The sequence below is a fragment of the Pezoporus wallicus genome, unplaced genomic scaffold (assembly GCF_028554395.1).
Source record: "Pezoporus wallicus isolate ANWC-B61680 ecotype Strahan unplaced genomic scaffold, APGP_CSIRO_Pwel_v1 contig_9449, whole genome shotgun sequence".
NCBI lineage: Eukaryota > Metazoa > Chordata > Aves > Psittaciformes > Psittacidae > Pezoporus > Pezoporus wallicus.
Window position 1 is genome coordinate 71,153 of NW_026641531.1, and position 18,252 is coordinate 89,404.

General features: G+C 43.7%; 1 protein-coding gene across 4 annotated transcripts in view; it reads left to right on the top strand.

Moving 5' to 3' along the window:
- The window catches only part of PEAK1 (pseudopodium enriched atypical kinase 1), a 110,222-nt gene that overhangs the window by 71,142 nt on the left and 20,828 nt on the right, over positions 1–18,252 (top strand). For 3 of the 4 annotated variants that reach the window (XM_057424160.1, XM_057424161.1, XM_057424162.1), the window contains 3 exons: positions 4,506–7,781; positions 15,162–15,278; positions 17,054–17,250. In XM_057424160.1, the coding sequence (XP_057280143.1) occupies positions 4,618–7,781; positions 15,162–15,278; positions 17,054–17,250 (3,478 nt within the window). In that variant the 5' untranslated portion in view covers positions 4,506–4,617. The remainder of the gene's footprint in view (positions 1–4,505; positions 7,782–15,161; positions 15,279–17,053; positions 17,251–18,252) is intronic. The other variant, XM_057424163.1, reaches the window with a different exon arrangement.

Below are 18,252 nucleotides of genomic sequence, written 5' to 3' on the forward strand. Positions count from 1 at the left end.
CATCACTTTGTTCTTGTTACGTTAGTCTCGCACTGCTGTTTATGATGATCGGTGAGTGTCCGGATCTCTGTAAGTGCTTCAGACAAACCCACGAAGCCATAGTGGTTTTGTGGTGGTTGGGCATTCCTACCTAGCAAACCTAGGTTGGCTTCCCATTGCTGCTGTTTTCAGTCTGAGGACATGCCTGTCAAGGGGGAGAGGTTTCTGGGTTCTTCAGTAGCAGTTTAATAGACAGGTGTCTGATAAGAAGGCTGATCAGTGCAATTTATTCTGCAGCATAAAACCTACAGGCCCGCTTTCATGGATAGCAATGCTAAAGCTAAATGCCTTTTCCCTGGAGGAGGACAAACAAAAGGAAGTACGTACCAAGTATCAGGAGATCCAAGAAGAGGCCAAAGTGGTAATGTTACAGTACAAATGGTGAAATGCACACTTGTGCATGTTGCTCTGTAATATAGCAGGCGTTCATTTAAGGGGAGCTCTTTTGCAGGATGCAGCATTGAAAACGCATGTCTAATAGGTGCATTCATTTTAATATGCTCATTCATTGAGCAGGCCTGATTAATTAGTGCATGTCACCATCTGGTACTTACTGAGACTATTCATTTTTAAAATGTTGAAATTGTAGGGAATGTTGCACACCAATTAAGTTCCTTTTAATTGGATTACGTTAGTATAAAGTATTACTGGAGAAGGCCTTCATTGTGATGCAGCCAGCATGCATCTAAAGGAGACCTGCCAGCCTGAAATTACTTAGAAAGGAAAATGCCTCAAATGTGTGTTCATCGCTATCTTTGCGCACTCAACAAAGATGATGTCAACAAAAATCCTTCTGCATTTCTGTGCAGTGAGGATATCTCGGCTGATTACTTCTTCATCTCTGCGCTGCAACTCTTGAGCCTATCGTCACCTCCCTCTGACCTGGAAAGTGAAACATGCCTTTGTGTTTCTGTCTGATATCAGCTAAACAGGGCCAGACTGAGCCCTCCTGTGTGCAGTTGTGCATCTGCTGAAATGAGGAGCATTATTCTCATTTACACAAAGAGTGATTTGGCCTTTAAAGCCAATAAACTGTCTGTGCTGACTCAACCGTTTAGTGAATGAAGTATCACGATCTGCTGGCTGCAGCACCACATTAGGAGCAGAACTTGTCTGTCTGTGCTTGTTCCTGTCACTGACTCACTTGGTGAATGTTAGCACTGCGGTGTTTCCATGTATAAATCCGGAATAGTTATGTTTAGCAACTTACATGAAAGGCTTTGAGATAGAGATGAAGTGCACGATGTTGATAGTATGTATTTACCATTAATGCTTTCTTTGTATTTACAACACCTGAGGTTGTTATTGTCTTGAAGTGAGTTCTGTCATCCGGACTCCTCGTTCCAGCAGAGCATGCAGCCCCGTTCCTTAGCCATCGTGTGAGCTGTTATGGAAGCAGGGAGTTAAGAAAGAGGCCTAATCCTAAGAGGTCTGACGTGTGACTGCCCGGATCTCCTGCTGGCCACCGTTGTGCTGGAGAGCAGGGCTGGGGTCTAGAAAGGAGCAATGTGAGGGTGGTTTCTCTTGCTGCGTTTGGGTGCATTTGCCTCACCTGCAGCAGGCTCTGCTGCCCCCTACCAAGCCGCAGCCGCTGTTAACAGCGCTGGGAGCCACGGCCGAACCCGTGAAGAATGCTTTACATCTTGTTAGTACCTACAGATTTCATTTCTGTTGTCGCTCCTGGTCACTCGTGCTGTAATTCTGACTCACAACAGGGGGTCTGCAGCTGGAACAGCGTTCTTGCTACAGGCAGAGGAAAACCTCAATAAGATGCCTTTTAGTTTCACAGTGATGAAGAAAGTGCCTGAATTTCAGAATGCAAATCCCACGTGTTGACATACAATGGTCCCAGTGACTTTAATCTGTTCCAGCATAGGAGCGCTTCTGATTCCAAAGTATGGAAGAGGCAAGAAGTGGGAATTGTTTTGGTTGTTTTCTTAAGATCCATTTCCTCCTGTTGGAAGGTATGTGTTTCCTGCGGTACAGCTGCAGGAACTGCTCATCCTGCAGGTGCCAAAGCCAATTCACTGTGTCAAACACGGTGTTAGAGAGCATGGTTGTGTTGAAATCCTTTCCATTAGGTGTTGAAGAGTGAAAGACCTAAAATATCCATGCATATCTTACTTTTTTCTCTGTAGAAGATATGTGTCTGCCTTTACACAGACATGTCAGCGTGGGTTTTAGCTTTAACCTGAATGGCTGCATGTGGAGCTCCTGCGACATGGGATGCGTTTTTGCACAGAGCCATGCCTGTGCCATAGTCTGAACTCCAAGCGGAGCATTGTGTGGTGGTTCTGCTAAGTGTCCTGTGGTTCACATTCATCTGTTGAGCTCAGTGCTCATTTGGGGGAGAGGCAAATCAGTGTCTCTGAGCAAAGCAGAGTGAGCACAGGCAGTGGTAGAACATAAAGACGTAGTCAGAAAAGGTGTGCGATCGAGTGCTTCCTCATCGCTACCCAACAGTATTAGCAGAAGGTGCTTAGCCTGGAAGGCCATGGAAGTGTCTGGGTTGTGAGAAGTTTCTAGAGCAAGCACAGTTTATGCCATTTCAGAGAAATAATATCACCCAGTTAAATCCTAAAACCCACACACATGCACTAAGCTCTCTGCTCCCATTGTTTGTTCAGAGGTTGTATGTAATGGAGAAACAGCTTTTCAAAGCCAGCGTTTAGTTGAGGCTCTCATTAGTGTAACTTCCCTCCTTTTATGTGTTAAATAGATGAAAAGGAGCTAACCAGAGTGCAGAATTCCAGCGTGTGTCCACTCACTCTCTGATTTTAGGAGAATTAGATCTTGGTGTAATTTTTCTGCTTACAATATACGGGCTTGCAAAGTGTTGAAGCAACAGATGTTGGCAGAGCTCAAAAAGAATACAAAGACATTTCACTCTGCATATATAAAACAAAGGCTGAAGTTTGGGCAGATCTCTATCTGGCAGACTTTCTATCTCTTAGGTCATAGAGAGAAAGCTTTTGGCACTGGCTTTTTGGCAAAAAGCTTTGTCTGGAAACATATTTAGTCAGCATGTGAAATATGATAGCCCTGGTACCACAAATGTGTCTGAAGATACTCTAATAGCGTTAGGCTTCAGCCCCATCTGGTGTTGGAACAGGATTGCTATATTAGTTTTGCAGCACAGGAGAGCCCTTTGCCAAAACACAGAGCAGTACGTGAGGAGACTGACAAATCCATACAAGTGCCTGGTTTACTAATGGCTTCTATTGTTTGCTGTACTGATGAAAACCAGTTGTGCCCATGGTGAATTCCAGCACAGGCATCCTGCTGCTGAGTTCCTAACCACGAGCTCTAGCGAGAGCTGCCTCTTTAACTGAACAAGTTTATTAATGCCCTTTCAGTGTACCTGTGTGAGCAGCAAGTAGATTTTCACCTGAAGCCTGTAAGAATAGCAACTGATTGATTTTCAGCGCCTGTCTTTACAGAAGCAGCTGTGGACATACGGAGCCTTTCACCTCACTCAAATGCCTCCAATAATTTGAGTTATGCAACAGTGCCGAAGAGACCAGACTTGTGGATTTGGCTTAGAAGGCTTAAAATCCTCAGACATTAATTCATGAAACTTTCCAATCCTGGCTACTCCAATGACTGTAAAGCACAGCAGATTGGTGTTTGCTTTTTACTTCAGGCTGATCAGTTCAGGAAATAAGAAGGTTCGCTTTGAAAGAGATGTTCAGTTCTTTTTCAGTTATTTCTGGAGGGCTTAAGTAGAAAAGCTGCACATGAAACAAATCGGGGACTAAAAGTCCATAGCTTTGTTTTGAGGCTATGGGACTGGTTTCTGCCGCTATTGACAGCTAAAGGAGAAGAAACAGTGACTTTCTGGGAAGGTTCCCCAGCATTTTGATGTGACTTTTCCAGGAGGGCAGTGCAGCCTGAGTCTTCAACCCGATACCTGTCCCGTTATTATGTGCCTCTGATGGGAAAAGTGCTGAAATGGCAGGGTTTGGAATTGCTTGAACATATTTTGTCACTTAAGCTGAGCTCGTTCACATTTGAAGCTAAAACAAATGATCTCGGTTGCATTTAGGAGAGTAAACATGCTCTCAATTTCCTGTCTCATGTTCAAGTGGTTATGTTGAAAGCGATGTGCGCTAATCTGTGCTTTTATATCCTCTTCCTAGCATTTGTTTTATTGTGCAAAATTAAAGGTCAATGGTCCTGAACTAGTCAAGAGAATTATTCTCAGTTCTCAGTCGTTGCCATTTCTTTCTCTTGCTCTGCTTTCAGTAGTACAGGGCTCAGCTGCCAAAGCTTTCATTCTTACGGATGACACAAATGATATTTACGACTCTTTCTCCGTGTCAGCTGCATAGTTTTGTGAACGTAGGTAAAATGAGCTAGCATGACAGCAAAAGGCTGCTTGCTTGTGCTCATAGCATAGAAAATACAAGTGTAATGATCAGCCTGTGTTTTCCCTGTTCTTATCCTCGTTCTCTTCTGTGTTTCAGAATGATCGCTGCTCAAGCCAGGAGTCACACTAAGTGAACAGAGTGGAAACACGTGGGTGGAACTCTTACCATGCACTGAAGCGCACAGCAGCCAGCGCAGAGCTCTGGGAAAATGTCTGCTTGCAGCACGTTCACTGAACACGTCTGGAAACCTGGTGAATGTAAGAACTGCTTCAAGCCCAAAAGCTTGCATCAGTTACCCCCCGTGTCCGAAAAGAAAACCCTCTCGCATGCAAATCTGAAAGCCAATGCAAACCAAAGCAACAGCCAGCGCGGGAGAAACACAGGAAGCTTCCGACCGCCCGTGGCAAAGAAGCCCACAATAGCTGTGAAACCCACCATGATGGTAGTAGATGGGCAGGGTGTATGTGGCGAGATCAGCACACCGGATCATTGTGAGAATAAAGCAGTGCCTGCAGGTTGGAACCGAAACAAAGCTGTCTTGAACAAAAAACCACTGAACAATAATAACGAAGATGAAATTGAGGGTTATAGCCATGTTCATAGGCCTTATGGCAACAACGATGGTGTAGGTAAGATACCAAATAACAATAATAATGGACTGACCGAAGTTTTGAAGGAGATTGCGGGTTTGGATAGCACACCTCAGCTAACGGGAAGTGAAACCAACTCGAGAGAAACCTTCCTGGGGAGAATAAATAATTGTTATAAGAAGTCATTGGACAGAAAGATGCCTCCAAGCTGCATGATGGGGGGAATGAAGGATTCACAAGGTAAGCGCGTTATTCTGAGCGGAAGCACTGAAGTCATAAGCAATGAAGGTGGACGTTTCTGTTACCCAGAGTTCTCCAGCGGAGATGAGAGTGAGGATGACACGTTTTTTGGCAGCATGCAAGAAGAGCATGAGAGCTGGGATGAAAGTGATGAGGAGCTGCTAGCAATGGAAATTCGCATGAGGGGCCAGCCTCGCTTTGCTAATTTTAGAGCCAACACCCTGTCTCCTGTTCAGTTCGGTGTTGACAAGAAATGGAATACCGTGCCCCTCAGGAACAAGTCTCTCCAGCGGATCTGTGCAGTAGATTATGACGACAGTTATGATGAGATTTTAAATGGTTACGGGGAAGAGGCTGTGATTCTGTACGGGCAGGAGAGCATGCAGAGTATGATATCTTCTGATTCTACATCCCCTGATTCTTCTTTGACAGAAGAGTCTCGTTCTGGAACGACCAGCAGCTCTTCGCAGAAGCTCTGTAATGGAGGGCTGTCTCCAAGTACTCCTCAGGACCTCAAACTGATTGAACCCGAATATGAAAGTCTTTGTGACAGTCAGCAAGTGAAAGATGTGTCAAAAGCCCCCCGAAACGTGCCGAAAAGTCTGGAAACTCACAAGGCAGTCCTTGCACTTCGACTGGAAGAGAAGGATGGGAAAATTGCTGTGCAGACTGATAAGCAAGAGAATAAAGGTCCTTCGGATGTTGCTGGTCAAGCTGTAACTATAAATTTGGTGCCTGTGGAAGAGCAAGCTAAACCTTACAGGGTGGTCAATATGGAACAACCAGTTTGCAAGCCATATACCATAGTAGATGTATCAGCTGCCATGACCAATGAATGTAAGGAGAATCAGCCTGAAACCTCAGAAACCAAAAATACACCCTCTAACCCAAGCTCACCAGTAACTCCAGGCACACCTATTACATCCTCTGCCGCATCGCCTGTACGAGTGAATGCTAACCTGAAAAAATCCAGTGCAATCAGGTATCAAGAAGTGTGGACTTCTAGCACTAGTCCAAGACAGAAGATACCTAAGGTGGAGTTAATTTCCAACAGCTCAGGACCTTCTGTTCCCCCCAGGAAGACAAGCCACAAGTCAGCTCCTACTTCGCCTACAGCTACAAACGTTTCTTCCAAAACTATCCCAGTTAAGTCTCCCAATTTATCTGAGATAAAATTCAACAGCTACAACAATGCTGGCATGCCACCTTTTCCTATTATCATTCATGATGAGCCCACCTATGCTAAGAGTTCCAAAAATGCCATTAAAGTCCCTATCGTAATCAATCCAAACGCATATGATAACCTGGCTATCTATAAAAGTTTCCTGGGGACCAGTGGGGAGCTCTCCATCAAAGATAAAACTACCAGTGTAATAAGCCACACCTATGAAGAAATAGAAACAGAAAGCAAAATGACTGAAGCCATAGGAAATAAACCCAGTGAACTTCCCCAAGTGAAAGGGGTGGCTAATAGCTCTGAATGCAGGCTGGGTTCTGTGGCTCAAAAGGTCCAAGAGTTTAATAGCTGCCTTGGTAAAAGTCAGATATCGCCGCAGAGAAGCCATAGTTCTGACCACAGCTCCCCACCAAGGGTTCAGAAGACAGCACAAGAGCCTGCAGCAAAACCAGACCTAAAGCCAGAGGCTGCTGTTGGCAGCAGCAGCGGCAGAGAGAACGCAAGCACGGTGCTTTCACAGATCGTGGCTTCTATCCAGCCCCCCCAGTCTCCTCCTGAAACACCTCAGTCTGGACCCAAGGCCTGTAGTGTAGAAGAACTGTATTCCTTACCCCCTGATGGAGATGCTACTAAAAACACCCTGGTACGACCCAAATCTCTGTTTACATCACAGTCTGAAATAGAGTCCTCCAAGACAGTGGAAAACACTGCCATTAAGATGCAGAAAGATTCACTTTCACAGCCAGTTGTCACTCACTCTCCAAAGCCAGTGAGAGCCTCCCCAAACACCACAAGTCCCAAAACGGAGCAAGCACCGCCATTTCCTCCTCCTCGGTCCACTTCTTCACCCTATCATGCAAGTAACCTGCTGCAAAAGCATTTCAGCAACTGGAGCAAACCAAACAGCCCCACCAGGTCAACAGAGGCTGAGTCAATCCTCCATTCGGAAGGGCGGCGAGCTGCTGATGCGAAACCCAAACGCTGGATATCGTTTAAGAGCTTTTTCCGCCGCAGGAAAGGCGATGATGAGGAAGACAAAGAGAAGGAACGAGAGAAAGGAAAATTGGTGGGTCTCGATGGAACTGTTATACATATGCTCCCCCCTCCTCCCGTTCAGCGTCATCACTGGTTCACTGAGGCCAAGTCAGACTCCAGTGAGAAGCCGTCGATCGTTTTCATGTACAGATGTGAACCGGCACAAGCTGAACCAAAGGCTGAGCATCAGAACAAGAGCGGGGTGGAATCCGCTATTGCGGACGTGCTAGCGAGAGACAAAGGAGAAACACAAGAGAAGCCTGCAGAGAGCTTGGATCAGAAACCAGTGAGCCATTCATCACCACCTCAGATTCCCAAGAAAATCCCCAGGTACTGCCCATCTTTTTTAGTCACTTACTCCTTGTGAACTGCCCTGTATGTACTGCTGGAAAGGGGAGAGGATAAGGAGGTTTATTACATCAAGTATATTTATATCAGGTAACTTAAAGCGTACTTTAAAAATCTTTGAGTTACATTGGATATCAGAAAAAGTTAAGGAAAAACGGGCTAGAAAGAGTAGCTGGTATTTGGAGTTGGCACTGCAGGTTCACTCATATGTCACAATAGCCATGACACATTGAATCACATACAGTTCCCTGAATTTCCAGTTTAAGAAAGGGCTCCTGCATTATAGGGAACTAAAGACTTTCTCTGCAGAAATAGAAGGCAGCTATTGAAAAATATAACAGAAATGAAAAGGTCTGTGACTCACAAAAGGGGGTGTGCTAACTTTATCCTGCATACCCAAGAACACAATGGATGCAAATTAACTCGATGCCACACTGCAACATCACTGCAGCACTCCCAAAATAAACCGTGTAAAAAAAGTAATAATAGAAATAGATTATCTATAAAATATCTCCATCTTGCAAGGCCTTCAGTGATGAATGTACTTCGTCCCCTGATTGCACTGCATTCAGTAGGGCTGGGAGCTCGAGTTAAGCCTGCCAGTTTTGTCTGGTGGTTTCATTGACACGCTTGAGAGGTGGCCAGTGCCAGCCTCAGGAAGTTCAGCGAGGCCAAGTGCAAGGTCCTGCACCTGGGTTGGGGCAGTCCCAGGCACAGCTACAGGTTGGGCAGAGAAGAGATTCAGAGCAGCCCTGTGGAGAAGGACTTGGGGTTGCTGGTTGATAAAACACTGAACATGAGCCGGCTTCAGTGTGCGCTCACAGCCCAGAAAGCCAGCCGTGTCCTGGGCTGCATCAAAAGCAGCGTGACCAGGAGGTTGAAGGAGGTGATCCTGCCCCTCTGCTCTGCTCCTGTGAGACCTCACCTGGAGCATTGTGTGCAGTTCTGGTGTCCTCAGCATAAAAAGGACATGGAACTGTGGGAACAAGTCCAGAGAAGGGCCACGAGGATGATCAGGGACTGGAGCACCTCCTGTATGAAGACAGGGTGAGGAAGCTGGGGCTGTTCAGCCTGGAGAAGCAACAATGGGTTTAAACTAAAACAGAGGAAGTTCAGGTTAGATGTAAGGAAGTTCTCTACTGTTAGGGTGGTGAGGCAGTGTAAGGGTAGTGAGGCACTGGAATGGGTTGCCCAAAGAAGTGGTGAATGCTCCATCCCTGGCAGTGCTCAAGACCAGGCTGGACAGAGCCTTGGGTGGCATGGTTTAGTGTGAGGTGTCCCTGCCCATGGCAGGGGGGTTGGAACTGGATGATCTTAAGGTCCTTTCCAACCCAAACCATTCTATGATTCACTGTTTCAGTTTCTGTGAAAGTATTTGGCCAGTAGCTGCTTATTTTACTCCTAGAAGTCTGTGGCAGTTGAATGTTTCAGGTCTGCCTCTTGGTTTAAAGGTCTGTTTGTTCCCTTATCAAGGGTACACATGGTTTCTTGGCTGTCTCTGAACACGAAGCAGTGTGTTTACTTCCAGATATGCATTGTTTTCAACATACCACTGAGTTCCTGCAGCTCATGGCAGTGCATAACCTAAGAGGGCTGGAGACACTTGTTGCAGTCAGTCCCATGGGCAGAATAGGCATTTCACCGAGTAGAGACCACAGCTGTGGATGTATCCGAATGTCTTCCACTGTTGCTATACACACCAATTCCAAAACAGCTTCCAACTTGCATTATTTAATGCATTATAACAATAACCTAGTGGTAGGAAATGAAAAATATTGTGAAGTTTGAGCTGTGAGTGAGCCTCAGAAAACGTATCGTGGCCAAAGCGTTCTTTAGTTTTCTTTCTCCATTGTCTATACGAGAAAGTTGCAGTGAATTCTAGTTAAAATGGTTTTAAAATTGACTTAACTAATAGAATCCTCTTTGTGAGCACAGTTTGGAGTTTACCAGCCACTGATTGCTGCTTGTCTTAAAGACAAATAACTTTCAGGCTAGCCAAGAGTGACCATTTGCAAGTAATTAAATCACTTATATCGCCTCTTGGGAACACTGATACAGCATTCTGATGAGGATCAGGACTACTTTTCAGGCTGTTTGCCTTTTGGCAGAGGTGGACAGCATTGGGGTTTGTAATGTAAGGTGGTAATAGTGTTTATCATAGTATGATGTGAAGCTGGTGTCTGTAGATTCACATTTGAAGTAATTGCCCCAGATACAAGATGGGACTCTCTCCAAAACCTCAGAGGACTGCCTGTTGCTACAGACTTGGTTGAGCTGCAGTCTCATGGTCAAGGGGGTTATTTTAACTGAAAATTAACAAATGGGGTTTAAAAAGTCCCAGTGCAAACTGTGGGGCTCAGTTTCAGAAACACGAAGCAGTTATGGAGCTGTAAGTGTTAAGCATCTCTGCAAGACGTATGGGACCACAATAATGCAGGGGAGTGGGCAATGACAAAAGGGGGTGCCCCAGTATTTATGGGTTAAGGCTGAAAACTGGGGAATATACCCAGGGCTGGAATAACCCTTGATAGGAGTCTAATCTCTCTAGACCTACCCTAAATTCAATGGGGAGAAGTAGGTAACTTTAGAGAGCAAGTTAAAGAACTGGAGACATTTGTGCCCTCAACCCCTCTTTAAAAGAACCATTTTTTTCTGTTACCTCCAGGAGAAGCTAGAGAAAATGAGCTTGCACCAACATTTTTGTTTCTAGCAGCATTAGCATCAGGAGATGCACTTGCTCCCACCTCCTTCGTGCCCCACTCCTGTGCTGGCAAGACGGATAGATTAATTGTTGCTAAAAATCAGTACTCACATCAGCTTCATCACTAATTGGAATTAAAATGAGATGGGTTTGGAGCACCACAGTTAATGATGCAGCAGTTGTTCCCAGCAAAATCTAAAATTTATCTCTAAAAATAAAATGTGCTATTTTTGCCTACCTCAGTGTAGTTGATGAGGTTGGTACAGCACAGCGTGGCATCCACACAGCACAAGTTTAAACAAAAGAGATTCATCAAAGGCTTTGTTATCTAGTGGATCAGGCTGTTGCTACTGGAATTTCACAAGATAAAGGCTTCTCCTCACCTTTATAGAGAGATCACTGCAGCACCTTCTCAGATTGAGATGTTTCCTAAAAGAAAACTGCAGAACAGCCTTCTGATTCTTGTCCTATCTTCATAAACCACAGCAGAGCTGAACTGAAACATCATTCAGCACTGCTTTAGATGGCAGTGCCTTTGTAAATCAAGGTACAACTGATTTGTGCACAGCCATTTCCATTTCAGTTATGTATTAAACTGAATAGCTTCTTCTCATAGCTACAAGTCAGCCATAACTTTCCTTTATAGCATCTTTGGGCCAGACTTGGATGAACTAAGATAAAACTGTATGTTTACTGAAGTACTTCTTTCACATAGTGAGGTCTGCATATTGGTTCCATTCTGCTTTAGATAAGAAAGCATTAATTCACAGCTAAAGCTGGGATTAGCAATCTAATTCCTAAAAAAGATGTGAACTGTGTCAAAAGCATTGGAGCTCGTAATCTATACATCTGAGTTCTGTTGTTCTGTAGCTGCAGAAGGTCACTACCCTGTGGTTGTATCTTGCTTCCAAAAGGGGTGAGATGCTTAAGCATACTTTAAAGATTAGTTTTGAACATTTCTCTTTAAAAGCATCACAGCTCCACACTACCTCAGCCACTGGCACTCTTTTAAGGCTATTTTTTGTTAAAATAGCTCCTGGGTGTTCCACTGGACACTTTCCATGGGCTCGATATTTGTCAGAGGACATAGATATCAAAGCTTTTGGAAATGCCTTGTTATCCTTCAAGTCTTACCCCAGTGCCACACTTGTAGGATGAAGTTCACCTTGAGTAACTTCAGTCAGATTGCTGCTCCTGGAATGAACATAAATGAGAGTGATGGGAGAATCCCATAGAGAACTGGCCAAAAACTTGCACAGTTCCTGCCTGCCATGGGAGCATTTTGGGAGTAGAAGTGAATCTCAAGTGCTTTTTGTTGTGCTGCCTGCCTTGAGGTTGCTGACAGCTGCTAGCAGTGTTTGCTTTACATTACAAATGTGATTTCTAGATTCCAAGCCAGCCACTGAATTTCCATATACAGGCAATGGAGAAAGACAGTTCCAATGAGGTGATTTAGAGCACCAAGACTTAAAAGGTCCCAAATGGGTTATTTCTTCAGTGGTTTTTTTTTTAGCAGTTTCTTTTATGCACATTAAGTGTTATTTAAGGGGGGGGGGGAAGATAGGTGACTGGGGCTCGGGGAGTGCCACAGTGCACATCATCTGTGGCCTTCTGAGCCTGAGCAGTGTAAGGAATGGAGCTCTCCTGAGTCAGTGGGACAGGAGCCATGACATTACTGTGAGTTCTCTGGGTGTCTAGAGGAATACGGATGTCGTAACAGATTACTCAGTAAAAACAACTGCAAGCATTGTTCTTCAAAAATGTACTCGTATGCTAAGACCAAGATTGCATCCAGAGGCCGGCAGGAATAACCACCACTGCCACATTCCACTTGCTCACCGTCATTGATCCAATCCTGCAGATTCCACAGCTGCTTGAGAACAAACTCTTGTAACTCACAGTAGGGCTCCATTCAAAACAAAGTCCTTCCCACTTTGGAGGACCTCTTGTGTAAGTCTTAAGGTAAGGTTCTCACCTGAATCCAAAACACTTGAAGTGTGGCTTGCATAAATTTGTGAGGAGGATGCAAGGATGTTGGAGGACAAAAGCAAAACCTTGCTCCAGCAAGTCTACTGAAAGGGGAGAAATTCCCAACGGAAGCCTTCATGTGGAACTATCAGCTCCCCCATCTCCCCAAATCCATCTTGATTTGCTTTTCTCTAGACACTAGCAAGGTTTATTTACCTTAGCAGCACTCAGCAGTGCTTTTAAAAGGATTGACCATCTATCTTACACGGCTTCATCAATGAAAAGCTTGGGTGGGATTTTTCTCTAGTGCATCTCTCTGCTAACAGAAGTGGGAATCGTGCACGTTCATTAAGCAAGAAGTTTAGTAACGTTTTATGTGAATACCTGTAAACACCAAGCACTGCTAAAGAACCAAGCAGAAGGGATTTTACCATTTATTACTTTGTAAGTTTAGATTAAGGAACGGTAAATCATGTATTATTGTGCTTAACTCCTCCGATACAGTCTGGAAAACGGGAAGACTAAGAACTTAAAATGGATAAAGACAAATGTCTCCTTTAGAATGCACAGTTGATCTGTGGAGCCCATTGCCATCAAGTTTCACTGACACTAAAGAGCTTAGCAGGATGTCTTTACTGGATTATCAAATGTACTCTCTTTATCCATGCAAACATCACTTTATACCAGATTTAAAACAAAATACGTAAATTCCCATGCTTCAGGACTAATCCAACTTCTGAATCAATAAGAACTAGGAATAAACTTGATGGCTTAGTCACTGCAGATGGTCATTTGAGAAGTTTCTTTCACTTTCTTCTTACATGACTGTTTCTGGCTGATTGGGACGATGAGGAACTGAACTGCATGAGCCACTGCATACGTACACCCATGTGTACGCTGACTGAAACCTGGGCACTCGTGGCCTTTGCCTAGTGTTTGTCAGGAATGAAGTGGTCTCTGTTCTGGGTAGAAGGTCCTGTGTAAGGAGCCCTTAGCCACCTCCAAGCCATGAACCTCTGCATTTTTCCTCAAGCATTACTCAGTCAATTTAGGCTTTATATTAGCTTTATTAGTTTAAAAGTGTTGGGCCTGAGGGGACCTCGAAGGGATCTCTTTGAAACTAACCATATCTAGAAACGACACAGATGTTTTTGTGTAGAACTGAGTCATCTGCCTTGTTGGGCTCTCTCATCTCAAACTGTCTCTACTGCTTTGCTGATGTCCACTGAGGGAGGAGATCAGAGCCTCAGCTGGGTCGAAGGCCACATTAGCTTTCCTCTGTTTCTGTCTCTAGTTTCTGCCACTTGGATTTATGTGCTGTCTTGCACGGAGCTGTACTCCCTCAGCTTGACCTCTAGATCTGACCCTAATTCAGGAATGCGCTCTCAGAATCACTTCTTATAAGTATTCTGCTCTCTCTGCTCATATTCATTGCTGCTTATGAATCACACAAATTGAGAAGGCGTGATCTGAATGGAGGAAAATACAGGTCAGACAATAGCTGTGGTTCCGCTGTCCTCATGAAAATCAACACGCCGCACAGGCTGCTCTCTGGGTTCTTATTATTCCCAAAAGACCGAGGCAAGTTAGAGCACATCATCTTTTGGCTACCTTCCAAAAGCTGTGGAGGAGGAGAGCCTGAGGGAAGGAGTCGGGGGCATTTGTCCCCACAGAAGAAAACCACTTTTAAAACCATTTTGAGCTTATGTGCATGTGAGTGACAAGCATGTGAATTCAGTGGGCCGTGAATCGGAAGGACGGTCGGTCACTTTTATGGTGAGCAGAGTTCTCCGAGGTAATGAATTTCCTATGAAGTTTAGGTTTGAAATAAAAAAGGGAAAAGAACAAGGCTTGGACAGAGGAGGCTGCACCCACTATGGTAAAAGCTAAATACGTGCTCTTATGCAAGGCATCAAAGAATCCATCCTGGCAAAATAGCTATAAATATCCCAAATAAGGAGATAGCTTTAAGTATCACTTGCTATCAACAAGCAGATACAAAGTTATACAAGATCAGGCTTTAATAGCTGTAATCTCAGAGAACTGCTTGTTTATCAGCTGCTCTGCTTCTCTTGAAAACTGCTGCTTTTAACTGTTTAGGCTACACCATGAAGCAAAAGCAATTGGGAATTGAGTTCCTGCAGCTTACAGGGTGAGGATGTTTTCCCCTTTTGTTCCTTCTGGCTTCTGTCGGCACCGGTCATGCGTTGGCATTTTGCTCGTGGGTCGCTGCACCTCGTACGTATGCTGGGTCTCTCCATCCTTTCTGTTCAGTTACAGGGAAGCTTTTCCCCACCGATTTCATGGCCTGACACCCAAGTGCTGCAATTTAAAATGTATTAGATGCACACACTAAGACTGGTTGGAATACAGGTCTGAGATACTCACTTTCGCCAGCGGCTTAGTCAAAGTTCTTAGAACTCCTCTTGCAATTTGAACCTGCTTTTCCTTAACTCATTAACATGACTAAGACCATAGCTGTCATACCAGAACAGTGATGTAGCAGCCTGTGAACTGTTTTCAACTCAGGAGGCAGTGGAAGAGTTAAGAAGGCAGGGCTGTAACTAACTGGTTTCCTGGGGCGCTTTGGCAAGTCCCTGGGACCAACCCCCTAAGGTAAACATTAAGGTGCAGTAGGTGTATCACTCTGTGCAGAGTTCAGCCCTGTTGCTTACAGCTTGCACAACTTGTAGCACATCAGAACACTGTGGGATCAATGGCTCGCCAGAGTTTCAAGACATGATTAAAAGACTCAAGAAGGCCCTGAAAGAATTTCCTTTAATGGGGAATTGTGTGAGTGAGTACAGTGGGTGAGTTGGTATTTTTTTTCTTTCTTCCTTTCTAGCTGTTGGTTTACTTTGCCAAAACGCTTCTGAGCTTAGGTTTAGTGAATGTGCTTGCATGTGTCTGGTTTGGAGAATGAGTATGTTCTGTACCTCACCAATCGGTACTAAAAACTTACTTTGAGATACGGTAACTCCCGGTTTGTGGCAATGACACAACTGTAAAGCTATTAGACCCTAGTTTTTCCGAAGGAAAACACTCCTGTTGAGGAATGCAGGTATGTATCTGATTTACAGCAACTACAAGCCTTTAGATGATTTTTTCATCATCTTGAGAGCCTTGTTACTGCTTTACTTTCACGTATGCTTTGCTCTGGAATTATGCGAGGTTAACTCTCGTGGATATATTTACGGCACATGGAATGTTCTTCACACAGTTCCTATGCATGGTACTAAAAACATACAAAAAAATTTATTCTAATTAAAGATTACATCTTTTTGAACTTCTGCCATTTTTCCTCTTTTACTAACAAGTTCTAATGAGCTTGGTTTGTATCAGCCTGCAGTTAGAATTCATGAGTCTGAGTAGAAACGGCATGTGCGCACTGCACCGTACATGGAGCCTTGTGTTATGCAAAGCACTGGCATGTTTTAATCTTTGTAGTCTGGGATTGCTAGAAGATTATGTACCGTGCTTTTCAGTAGTTTGGCTTTGCCATAGAGAGACATAAGCCTGTAATTTATGTAAAGTCTTTGAGGAAGTTTTAAATCTTTACCACACAAATTAATTATCTGCCCAGATGTCTGATGTGCTGCTCATCCTGCGAAGGAAGCGTTACTCCTATCCCTTGTGGAAGTCACGAGCACTTAAAAATCTTGCTTCTATTTGATTAGTGACCAGGACATTGAGGTTTGGCCTATAGTGAGTACTTGTTTCTGTGAGAGAGAGCATAAAGGCACAGAAATGTTTTTGCTCCAACATGTTTTTGTGGCATATTATTGATAATTGCTGCTGTTTTCTGTAGGATTGGGGTTTTTTAATAAACCTGGATAGTTATCAAAATTCTATAATGCATAATTTAAAAATGATACTGCAATAAATATATCCATGGCAACTGATTGAATCCCTGATTTCCACACCTTTTAAGTTTGCAAGTCATCACAATTTGATTGAAACCTCATGGCTAAGAGAGCACAGAGGAAAGTCTTGATGGCCTTTTGCAATTGGTCTAATGTGGATGGATTTTAATCCTGGAGAATTTTACATGGGAAATACATTACTGGCTTAGATAAGCTACTGGTCTGTTTCCCAGAGTGTCAATTCCCCAGTTCCTACCAGTACACGAAAATGTATCATTACAGTTGTATGCACTGATTAAGATTTCACAGCCCCCTTGCTATACCTTGGTCTCCTCGATTAAAGCAAAACCACTGATTGGTGAAAAGCACCTTAAATTCAGCTGTTGTCCTATGAGTCCTACATGTTTTATGCAGAATTATGCCTGTATATACAGGCGCACGTATCTTGATTGTAGTCGACTGTAAAACATTTTATTGCCCCTTTTGTATGAAAGGTGTGAACCTTTCTTCCTGTTACTATTTCAGTCAAAAGTTGTTCCTTCTTATTAAGGAAAATAAATATTACAGAAAGTTGTTTTTTAAAAGGAAGGGTGAGAACAGCTTTCCTACTTTACCAGTTCGTTCCCTTTCCTGAAGACGTTTAATGCCTCATCTGGTATTCTGCCAGTAGGATCTAGCACCAAGCTTTGGTCTCCAGGTGATTTTGTCTCGTTTCGTTTCAGTCAAGTGCCCGATGATACGACACTGGAGGATTTGTCCCCTCGTGTTCCCAGAGCTGTGTTTGTGAAGCAGGACAATGGTGGCAGTGCCTCGGTCATACCAGTATCATCGATCCGTGGCCCACAGGCGGAGGAAGAAAAGGAAGAAACTTCAAGTTCTCCTGACTTAAATGCTTGCAGTGCTACGTACAGCAATTTAGGTAAGTGTGTTCTCAGAGGGGAAGATTTAAGTTCTCTCAGGTCTTACACACCTTTCTAGGGCATGGAGAACCTTTGGAACAGCTCGATACACTTCCATAAGGTTAGGTTTTCAAGACAACCTTTTAAGTATGAATTTAAATATTTAAAATAACATAAATTCATAATAAATTTAAATCTTAGTTTAAATGTTAATAGGAAACAGTTTTGTTGTCTCATTCTGGGATACACAACCAAGAAAATGAAGATTCGGCCACTCAAAGAGTTTTCTTTCCTGTGATTTTAAAACTACCTTTTAATTGCTCTCCATGATAAGCATCTCGCATACTTTTAAAAGACACACTGTTTGATCTGTTTGGAGGAGCTTTTACCAAAGGAGTTTAACGCACGGAGCAGGGAGGCTTTTAGGATGCTTTATTTTAGAGCATCAATGACTTCTAAAATGTTTGTAGCCATCTTCTGTTTACTAAAACATTTCTCATCCCAGTCTGAGAGTTTACTGTTGCTCCTTCAGAAAAGTTGAAGGTATGAATGTCCCGAAGGTACTGCATGGTCTGTGCAGCTACTGCTGAACTCCTGACATGTATTAAGAAGATACACCTATGCAGGGCTTCTCTGGGAAATAAGTGAGCAAGACAAATTAGCATCCCCTGAGATACACTATCAATATTATCAGCCTCATTTTGTAAAGCATTTTGATTTGAAGTACTGTGAATTCAGGAATACTTACAGCCTTATTTTCTAAAAGAACAAAAATCTCTCATTTATTATGTTCGAGAACACCTGAATACAGGTGTTTCTGTAATACTTCAACCCTGTATTATGTATTAAGCATCTGGACAACTTATTAAGCATTTGGACAAGAGTAACCTGACGGCACTGAGCTGGCTCACACAAACAGGGGGCTTGGCACATCCACACAGGTTTGAGGGATCAAGGACTACATTTCAAAGCCTCAGGTGCATACATTCCTTAGACATTTAGTGATATTGCTGCATTTTTTT